General features: G+C 52.0%; 1 protein-coding gene across 11 annotated transcripts in view; it reads right to left on the minus strand.

Annotated features, from left to right (window-relative positions):
* Positions 1–11006, minus strand: part of ADARB1 (adenosine deaminase RNA specific B1) — a 133558-nt gene that overhangs the window by 65270 nt on the left and 57282 nt on the right. For 2 of the 11 annotated variants that reach the window (XM_040483741.1, XM_040483740.1), the window contains exon 1: positions 2527–2644. The exons of 1 other annotated variant lie outside the window; for it this stretch is intronic. In XM_040483741.1, coding sequence (XP_040339675.1) covers positions 2527–2626 — 100 coding nt within the window. In that variant the 5' untranslated portion in view covers positions 2627–2644. Of the gene's footprint in view, positions 1–2526; positions 2649–11006 lie in introns of those variants that run through there. 8 more of the 11 variants (XM_040483749.1, XM_040483750.1, XM_040483742.1 and 5 more) reach the window with 7 other exon arrangements.

Genomic DNA, 11006 nt, shown 5'->3' on the forward strand with positions numbered 1-11006 from the left:
TCAGCAAGGTGAGACCAGGGAGAAGCCTGGTGTGACAGCCACCTGCTCTCTCGGGTGCTGCCTGCTTCACCCACAACCGGCTGCATCTCCTCACTCTACACGGAATAGATGGCCTGTTCTGCAGCAGGACTCAGAGGAAGCACACCTCTATGGGTCTGGGTCTCCATTTCTACAAACGGTCCCCACATCCTGCTCTCTTTTTGATCCTGGAAACATGGGGGATCCCAGCCTCAGACCTCAGCACAGTTCAGAGCTGCTGCCCATGTGACAGCAGTCATCAGACGGGGTGCGGGAGGGCTAGGCACAGACAAGGGCGTTACCACAATTAAGACAGGTAAGTATTCAACGAGAAAGCCTTTAATGTGGAAGACAGAGGCTCTGTCACACAATGAGGGGTGGGGGGGGGCAAGAGAATGCCGCGTCACCCCCCTGCCACAATGTTTTACTCAGCAGCTGTGCCCCAAGTGGAAAGAAGGCAACAGCGGCAGCCACCTGGACTGGGGCCCCGGGAAGGCTGGTGTGCGGGGCCTCACTGTCCCAGCAGCCTCTGCTTTGTGGAGGTCCCGGGTGATGTTGAAATTGCACAGTATTCCTTTTAAACCGTAATCTTCTGATGACTCAGCCAATCTACGTGAGCCTCACACAGTCAACAGCCAGTGACCCGCGCCAGAGAAGGGAGTGACTGTGGGTCATTCGGAAGCCATGAAAGATCCCTGAGACCGTATCACTCCTGAGGCCAACACATAACCCGCTGCTACGCTGTTATAACACATAATTAAGTTTGGAAAAGCTCACATTATACCAGTCTTAGGAAAAATTCAACACACATGATTTGGAGCACCTTAAGATTGTATAATACTAAGAGACTATGTTTCATATCTTGTAAAACTGTGCCCATTTGATATAAGTGGAACACTGATCATTTTTAAAGGCCGAAGAGAAACTAACACACAACATTCTGCTGCTCGGGAACCCTCACCGTGGGCTTCCACACACGGGACCGCGCAGTGAACACCACTCGCTCGATCCGGGGGCTTGACTGCTCCATCTCGCAGCACTCTGTCTCTCACGCTGTTGCCCCAAAATTACAGCCTGTTTGAAAATGGTTTTCCTAGAGAAGAAAAAGATTCTAGAATGCACGAAGAGGACATTTGGACATACATCCCCATCGAGTGGGACTAGCACCAACCATCCGAATCACAGCAAGTTCCAAAAAAACAAAAAACAAAAAACAAAAAACAAAAAACTGACCATTATTCTTGTACTTTTCAATATTTTCTTCAAATGCTTAGTGATGAGGGGCCGTGGAAAAGAATAGCGGCCATCCCAAATTCAGGGTGTTTAATCAACATTTCTTAGTTTTTGCTTTTACCTTTGTCTTAAGGACACCCTTCTTTTCAATGCTTAACTGAGGGAACAAAGGGCAGCACAGCAGCCTGAGGCAGGGGTGTGCCACAGCTGCAGGCCCCAGCACCGGGTCCCCTGGGCATGCGTCCCCTGGGCACGGCGCTTTCCTCCCGGACGCACACACCGGCATGATGTCCGCCCTGAAGTCTACAGATGACGACGCCCTCACTGCTCCCAGACACAGCCCTGTTGGGCGCAAGCATCTTTGTGGACTCAGCACGACTGCTCCTCTCAGGTGGCTTTCTTCTTCTTTTCTCTGGGAAGTCACACTGAACACGGTGGCTCGCCTTATTCCCCGCAGGGGTGACACTCTCCGGCCACAGATCATCCCAAGCATTCTGGGGTAGTGCAACGGCGTCCTGGTCCTACCAGTTGGTGGGCAAGAAGGGGACGCCCACCAAGGGAGGCTCACTGGACGGCAGGCCAGTCCCCCTCACCAGAAGCATCTTTTCACCTGACACACGTTCGATTAGTTAACTGTCGGCGTTGGAGGACGGCGAACTCTCAACACCCTTTGAGCAACAACTCACCCCACGGCCAGTGGTTTGTGACTTTTACCGCCATGGAGAGCTTTTAAGCCTGGTGTTAAGAAAAGGTACGCAGAGTTTCAATGCCCTAAAACATCAAGTTGAACTAGAGACTAAAATGACCTGGTGCTGAATGCAAGGAACTTGTTCTCCGTGTTCTTAAAAGGAAACTATTCTCACAAGGGCTGCCGCAGCCTTACTTCCCACAGCGTGAAGAGGAGTTTTAAGGCTACAAAAGTTACCAACAAAGAGTGGCAGCGAAGGAGAAGTCATTATGAAGCGTCTGTCTCAGGAGGAAAAATCTTTTAGTACCCAACACTACAAACTCCTAAGCCTTCATAAATCTCTTCCTAAAAATATACCTTAAACACTGAGGCTAAAATGCCTTCTATACATGCGCTTTTAAACCTACCTTCTAAAACAAGCCCCCTCTCAAACTGTATATGACGCCAACGTAAGGAACGAGGCACCTGGAAAGGGGAGGCAGGAGGTCCCCGGCATCGGCAGGACCCCGAAGCAGTCCGCCCCAGAAAGCATGGGATCACAGGCAAGCCCAGCGTTTACGTTTTAGGATCAGAGCCAAACGGGTTACCTCTCCTCTCGGAGCGTTTCCTGCGCCTCCTTTTCCATCGACGCCCCGCGATGCCGAAGAAGGCCCCCGTGCTCACGGGGCCGGCAAGGAGCGAGGCCATGTGGATGAGCGAGGCCAGCGCTGCCTGGCCCCGGCCACCACCACCGCCAGCGGGCACCCCCTGCCGCCTCGGGGAAGCGGCCCCCCTCTGCCCCCGGCTCATCCCTCAAACTGCAGAACCAGGGCTTCGCCAGCACCACAGCGCCTTCGAAGCACACCGCCCAGCAGTGACGTGTGACAGTTAACCCTTCCGTGCAGGCCCGGACACAGCAGCGAGAGCGGGGAGCGAAAGGCGCGCGGGGACCCCTTCCAGGGCAGCGGGAAGCTCCACTGGGACCCGCACAGTCCTGCCTGGAAAAGTCTGCTGTCGCCTTTAAAATGGACAGAGCTCCTCAAAGGAGGAGGTGGAAGTGTCGCTACAGGAGTGCAGTTTACAAAACAAAGCTGCGGAAAAGCACAGGGCACGGGCACCCCGCTGAGCCCCAGCAGGCGGCTGCCACACGGTGCGGTGCGGGGACCACAGCCCTGGACCCTGGATGTGGGGCACGCCCCACCTATGTTCCCACCCCCCTCCCCGCCCCCCGCCCAGCCCCATTCCAGGGATCGTGTCCCCCTCCGGAGCCACACACAGACCTGCCGGCTCCTCTGTGAGGGGGCCGGGGGGGGGGGCCTGGGCGGGGCCAACACCGAGCCTTTTCACCGGCCACCAAGCCCAGGGGGCTGTCTCTGGGATCCAGCATCTAGGGCTGACGCGGGACAAGCCGCAGCCCTCAACACCCTCCTGTCCAGACGAACGCCGTTCAGGCCCCAGGGAGACACCATCCCAGATCTCGGCTCTGCATCCTTGGAACAAAAGGCACCTGCACCCAAAAGCCCTGAAGACCCGGGGTGTCCTGGGAGGAGTCAGGAGGGGGCGGATGCCGTGGCAGAGCACTGGGGTAGAAGAGGAGACCGATGAACTCACCCAACTCTCCTCTCAATGCAGAGCAATAGTATCTTGTATAACAAAGTTCCTTCCCAGTAACACCCAGCATCCGTTTTCCAGCTCACTATTCTACAGGCACACAAGCTGACACGGGATTCCACACGACTGCACACGGTGCCTGAGGAGTGTGCCCCCATACGAAGCAGTTCCTATTACTCTCACATTTGTGCGTGTGCACACCCAGACACCCTCCAGGTAACTCATGCCCTGTGCTGGCAGCCAGATCGACGGGGGACACCACCATCGCCGAGAGTTCTACTTTTTATAAAATTATTAATGTGATCTAACTAAATTTTCAAAGTGTTAAATTAAAAATCAGCTTTCGGGGCACCTGGGTGGCTCAGTCGGTTAAGCATCGACTTCAGCTCAGGTCATGATCTCACCGTTCGTGAGTTCGAGCCCCAAGTCGGGCTCTGTGCTGACAGCTCGGAGCCTGGAGCCTGCTTCGGATTCTGTGTCTCCCTCTCTCTCTGCCCTTCCCCTGCTTGGGCTCTCTCCCTCTCTCTGTCTCTCAAAAATAAATAAATGTTAAAAATTTTTTTTAAATTCAGTTGTCTTTAAATAATTTGACTTAAACATTTGATATTAACTGTAATTTATATTTTGTAACTTACATTTAATAGATAATTTTTTAAAAAGTATTTTCTGAAGGGGCGCCTGGGTGGCGCAGTCGGTTAAGCGTCCGACTTCAGCCAGGTCACGATCTCACGGTCTGTGAGTTCGAGCCCCGCGTCGGGCTCTGGGCTGATGGCTCGGAGCCTGGAGCCTGTTTCCGATTCTGTGTCTCCCTCTCTCTCTGCCCCTCCCCCATTCATGCTCTGTCTCTCTCTGTCCCAAAAATAAATAAACGTTGAAAAAAAAAAATTTAATAAAAAAAAAAAAAAGTATTTTCTGAAAACATGAACAAATTACCGAATTTTGCTTGTTTACTGAAATTCACATTTTTGACAGGCATATAGTCAAATTTTATACTATTTTAAACTCAATTATGTATTTTATTTTTAATCGTTTGGACTAAGGACCAGGTAATAAGTATTTTAGACTTTGTGGTCCCATGTCTCTGTTGCTTACAAACTCATGGAGGATGTCATGGCCTTGGGGGTGGGACTGAGAGAGAAGCTTCTGGCAAAGGCTCTTCCCCAGGTCTGGACAGATTCCTTCGGGAAGCAGAGAGATCCTTCTTTCTTACAGCCTTCTCGGCCTGTGAGATGGGTGTGGGGCTGGGGGTGGGGATATTATTGTGACAGTGCCAGCCCACGGTGCCAGGCCAGCCCTGCAGACCACCCCTACGAAGCCTCCAGGCACCGGCGGGGCAGAACCCACGGCCCATCCTCAGGGAGGAAGAGGAAAGTGAGCGGCAGGTGGAACCACAGAACCCGGCTCTTAGGAGACACTGGAAGGAACCCAGCCTGAAAGCGGGGGCGGGGAGCAGGCTGGGGGCCGGGAACATCAGGTCTGGGCACCGTCCACGTGCATAGCCAGATGGTTCCCACGGGGACCACGCAGGACCAACGCACAGGCAGGCGGAGTTCTTACGGCTCTGTGGCCACCAAGCTGGAGGTGCCCTGCTGCTGTGCTGTGCCCACAAAGGCCTGGCCTAACATACCCAAGATGCCCTAGTTTGGTAGAAGCAGCACTTGGACACCAAACAACCTCCCTCTCTCCAGACAGAGATCACAGCCTTCACAACTTCACGTGACAAGTGGCCTTGGAAAAAATCGTCGCGGCACCACGCACCTGCACTGGCATTCCTGCCAGCGGCCGCTCGGGACCTTGGGAGCTTGGAATCCCTGTCAAGTTCAGAAGCACACTCTATCCCCGATGGAGGAATTTAAAAGGAACCCACAGGAATGAGAACCAAGAAACCACAAAGGAAACCATGAAGGAAAACATATGCAGTCTTCAATTACTTTAAATAAGAAACGAGAAAATTTCTTTGGACTTATTTTATAATACCAAGTTACTTATTGCATTTAAAGCCTGGGTACTCCCATGTTTGTTTGTTTGCTTTTTATTAGTTGTTCCCTTGCTACGCATCAAAACAAGTTAGGTACCTAACCGTGAAAATGGCTACACACTCTGATTAACCAGGCTGGAGATGCTGAGGACAAGCCAGAAGCTCAAAACCCAGAGCACAGCAAGGGACTCGTGTGAGAAGAGCACGGAGAACAGCATGGCCTCCAACCCCTCTGAGGACACAAAGGCCCAGGCGGGGAGCACACGGCCACTGGGCCTGGAGCACAGAGAACAACACGAGCTCCAACCCCTCCGAGGACACACGGGCTCAGGAGGGGAGCACACAGCCATTGGGACTGGGCCCAAGGGTATCTTAATGGGGACTGAACCAAGGAAGCAGCAATTTGAGAAATAGAGCCAGAACTTCTGGAACTCTCTTATGCAGAAGAAAGAGCTTAATACTGTCAGAATCTTGAGCAATCCAGATATAATGCAACACAGCTTTTTTTTTTTTTTTTTTTAAAGGTAAATGGTAAAAAGCTGTCTGGGCTCTAGATTTTTTATGATGAGACTATTCTGAGAAAATAATGGTCAAAGAAGTTGGGTAAAAACAAGGAACATCCCCGTGCTATGAGAAGACACTCGCATTTTTAATGTTTTCTCTTTCTCCACTAGGGTTTTGGTCTCTCCAGAAAGCTGAGCTCAGTGGTGGCCCCAGGCTCGAGCTCATCCCCCACTTGGAAAGGGGGGCTAGCCACGTCAGCCCCACCCTGCCTCACCCGCAGGCACAGCACAGGCAAGGCCACCTGGAGGTCAGAACAAGCTGCTGGGTGAGCCCGGGGCACCAGTTTCCTCTCTGTGCCCTTGAGATGAGAGCCCTGACCTGAAAGAGACAAAACGTGTTACGTCAAGACATATCGCAATTTATAAAAAGTGTATTCATAAAAGAAAAACTCGCAAGTGAAAAATTCGCATATGCGCTTACGTGTAAAATTCTTACGGCACGAATCAGATAAACCCAGAAGCAGAAAACTGCTAAATCAAGGCCTGGTACAGAGGCTGTGTGGACTGACTCAAAGGCTCCTGGCTGGTGCCTGCCAGAGCTTACCCACCACACCAGCGCGCACACGGACCGACGAAAACCCACTCCACGCACTGTTCCGTGGGAATCTGTCAACTAAGACGCTGCCTGAAGTGGAAACACACTAAGACCACACTCCAAGAGATATGCTATCATTAAAAGTTAATTTGGAAATTATAGTTAATGCTGTGAAAGACACAGCGGTAAGTTTGTTAGTAGGCCCCCCGCTGGTGTCATCCTGACGTCTGCGTGTCTGCCTTGGGTTACGCGCGCCACGTTGTCAATGGAGACACTGTTCCAACTGCTTTCTTAGATGCTGCATTTGTCTACCTGGCATACATTTATTGCAGGGAAAAATCATACTAACTCTATTTTCTTTTTCTTGATGCTCTGGCATTTAGGCACCTTATAGACCCAGGGAGAGACTGCCCCTCCCAGGGCTAGCCAATTCTTTTTTTTTTTTTTTAATGTTTTTATTTATTTTTGAGAGACAGAGAAACAGAGTATGAGCATGGGAGGGGCAGAGACAGAGGGAGACACAGAATCAGAAGCAGGTTCCAGGCTCTGAGCTTTCAGCACAGAGCCCGATGCGGGCTCAAACTTACGAACCGAACCATGGGATCATGACCTGAGCCAAAGTCAGACGCTCAACCGACTGAGCCCCCCAGGCGTCCCCAGGGTGAGCCATCTCTTTTTTTTTTTTTTAATTTTTTTTTTCAACGTTTATTTATTTTTGGGACAGAGAGAGACAGAGCATGAACGGGGGAGGGGCAGAGAGAGAGGGAGACACAGAATCGGAAACAGGCTCCAGGCTCCGAGCCATCAGCCCAGAGCCTGACGCGGGGCTCGAACTCACGGACCGCGAGATCGTGACCTGGCTGAAGTCGGACGCCTAACCGACTGCGCCACCCAGGCGCCCCATGTGAGCCATCTCTTAAAGACAGCAAAGGGGTCAGCCAGGAGTGTACCTTCTTATGCAAACAACCTCCTCACTTCTTTATGTAACTCTCACATCAAGCTAGTGTTGCCTTTGTTCTAAAGCATTCCAGGGCCCGGGAGCAGGCAACTAGAAACCAAATACAGCCCAAAGCCGGCCTATCTGCAACTGCTCCCCCTGCCCCCTCTTGCCCTTCCTGTGGAAACCCTAAGAAAGGCTCTGGCCTAGTCCTTCCCCTCACCCTGGACCAAGCCTGGCTCACTGTGTGGTCTGTGTGGCACGGCCCCTCCTCTAGGGAAATGTAAGTCATAAAGTCTTCTTTCGGTGGCACTGGCCTCCCCGCGATGTCATAAAGTAGAGCCCCGGGGGGACACTGGGACAGCAGTACCATTCTCGAGACCGGCCTGGTCTACTTAGTGTTACGTAGACTTAGGTAGACTGGCCTCCCAAGTCTACTTACTATTGCCTCTTAACTAAAGGGCAGGTAACAGTCTATAAAACAAAAAACAAGCCGTCATGTTGTGCAATCCTATCTGACATCTGCCCTGCATTCATATAAAACACTGGGTAAAAATGGCAGTCACGTATATTTTGCCACCATCTCACAAACTGATCGTTTTTTCCTCATCGCAGGACACAACCCAGTGCACGGTAGATCTTCCGAACATAAAAAATGCCATATTTTCTGCTTCCTTCAAAGTCAGAGAAGCTGAGGGTCCACGGGCGTGGCAAGGCACACGGTGCCCCGACGTGGCGGGTGGGTGCCGCGGACCCAGAATGAGCCCTCCCGGGGCGTCCGTGCTTCGGAGCCACACACACGACGCTACCGGGGCCCAAGTAAGGTCCTAACGCAGAAGTCATCTGTTTCTTTCTTCTTCCCAATTCTTCCTTCTACCTTTAGGATTATTTAATAGCAGCACAAAAGGAGAATGCCTGCATTCGTGAGCTTCAAGAGATTCACAGCAGAATGGCAGCGATTTCGTGCGCCAGACAAGGTTTCTGTAATGATTACACTGATAGTTTATGCTTTAAAGAAGTACTTTGAAGACCTTTTCTCCAACTTTAACGGTGCATCCATTTCTGACTCCAGCTGCCACATCTTTGCAAGTTAATAGCCTACTAGAATTCCAGGACAGTGTCATAAACAGCCGTGCGCCATTTAGCACCTGACGTTCCTGGTGCCTCATCAATTTCACTTTTATCAGCGTCCTCAGAGGAAAGACTCCAAAACTTAATGTTCTTAGAATATTAATTTATGAAAAGACTCTTAAAAATTATTTCCTCTTTTAAGAAGGAAAAAAGGAGTTTATTCCATTAGAATTCTAAACTCTGTACAACGAGTCAGTTATTACGCAGAATCAATACGTGAGAAACTGAAGCACAACTTATCAGGACAGTGCCTCAAAACTATGTGTTAATAAGAAAAACAGCAAATATGCATGCATTCACTCACTGAACTAATGGTGAGCACCTACTGGGGAAGGGCCCGGAGCCGGACACGGTCAGAGGACAAACGGACCGCAGCAGCTGCCCCCCGGAGCCTCTGTTCCGCCAAGGGCAGGGAAGACCACTGACGGGGAGCCCCGTAAACAATGGAACGGCCTTGTACGTTGGAGGAGGCGGCCATCGGCCCAGAAGGGGACAGGGGCAGGAGGGCGGCGGCCGTGCTCCCCAGGCCTGAGGGAGGCTGCAGGGCAGCAAACACGAGGAACGGGCCGGCGGCGCTGGGGAAGAGTGTTCTGAGAATGAGGGACGAGACTCTGTGGCAGCACCTGGCGTGGCCCGGGAACAGCCAGGAGGCCGGACCGGCAGAGGTGGAGGCCGGACCGACAGAGGTGGAGACCGGGAGGCCAAGAGGGCAGCTCGAGGGGCCTCTGGGCCAGTGCAGGGACCTGGCAGTCCCTCTGCCCAGGATTACCCTAGTCCTGGCCTCTGGCCTCTGGTGAAGAACAGGTATGGGGTGAGGGTTGATGCAGGGAGACCAGTCAGGAGACTGGTACAGACAGACCCAATGGCTCAGAGCACGTGACGGTAGAGAGGAGAAATAACCAACGTGGATACGTGCTAAGGAACGGCAGACGGGCTCTCCCGGTGGCCTAGAGGCAGAGCAGAAATGAGGGGACGGCCATGGCTTGCGGCCCGAGAGCCTGGAGAGATGGGCAGACTGTGGGTGGGGTCAGGAACCAGGGGTCCGGTTTGCTGTCTGTGGTCAGAGACGTCTGCAGACCCCGAGGATCCGAGGCTGACAGAGGTGCGAGGGGGTGGGACCCCAAGTCACGAGAACGGACAGAGCCCAGGATAGACCGGGACTGAGCCAGGAAGGGCACCGCTGCTGGCAGGTCATGGGACGGGAAGGATGGGCAGGGAGCTTGCAAGGGAGCAGCCCCTACGGCAGAGTGTGGACTATGTTCACCAAGAGAATGTCAGCTGACAGTCACCACACGTGTGCCAGCGTGCTCACACTTCACCAAATCTCAGTAAAGGAGACTGAAATGACTGCACAAGGGCAGCCTGGACACGGCCACCCTTTGTCTTACAACCATCAGAGATGTCACTCAAGTCTTTGTGAGCAGAGCTGTGCAGTGTACAACCCACACAGCTGTACAGCGTGGCCACGATTATAGCACCACGGTAACCAGCACGGAGCCCAAGCCTTCTCTGGTTGAAGGCCCACTTGACCTCCGGCTAGCCAGAGACCCTTGGGCAAGTTCTCACCGTCGTGGCTCCTCAGATTCCTCACGTACACCCCAGGAGGCGGGATGGCCCATGCGCAGGCTCGCGCTCACCGGGGGGGCCAAGGGAAGGCAGGGTGCATGCAGGGCATGGTGCCCAGCTGGGCTCTGGCCGCTGTCACATCACGGGCGCCACCACGTTATGAAGAGGAGCCCGCCAGCTACAGGGGCTCGAGTAGCGCATCCAAGGTCACAAGCTGAGTGAGCGGCAGAATGTTGTTCAGAATCCAGGACACTTCGACCTTGGGACCCACGCTCTTGGCTCATTTACAGAGTTGCCCAGTTAAAGCAAAAACAAGATCGCTCAAATTTCTTTTTTTTTATGTTACAATTCCTTATGGTTTTAGGTCAAAATAATACATACACATTTCTTTAAATGAACGTCTCAGCTTCCTAAATTACAATGGGTTTAAACAGACAGAGGTAAGTATAGTTTCAGTCTATTTGCAAAATTCCCCCACTCAGTTAAAATCATAAATTCAATTAAGCTTTTGCCATTTTCTTTTAAGGTAACTCTACCAAGGAATTTTACATTAAAATCAAAACCTACATTTCTCAAATAAGTATGGCAGGTATCGGATTTGACAGGAAAAAAAAATAAGAAGGAAAAAAAGGCACTTGAATTGAAGGCCCTATAATTAGCTCCAAAAGCCGAAAGGAACCTAAAGCTAAGGATAGTAGCCTAAAGATGGCTCAGGTGGCTCACGGATGGCCTAGGTGGTCTGCAGATGGCTCAGGTGGCCCACGGAT

The sequence above is a fragment of the Herpailurus yagouaroundi genome, unplaced genomic scaffold (genome assembly GCF_014898765.1).
Source record: "Herpailurus yagouaroundi ecotype Mexico unplaced genomic scaffold, PumYag 162, whole genome shotgun sequence".
Taxonomy (NCBI): domain Eukaryota; kingdom Metazoa; phylum Chordata; class Mammalia; order Carnivora; family Felidae; genus Herpailurus; species Herpailurus yagouaroundi.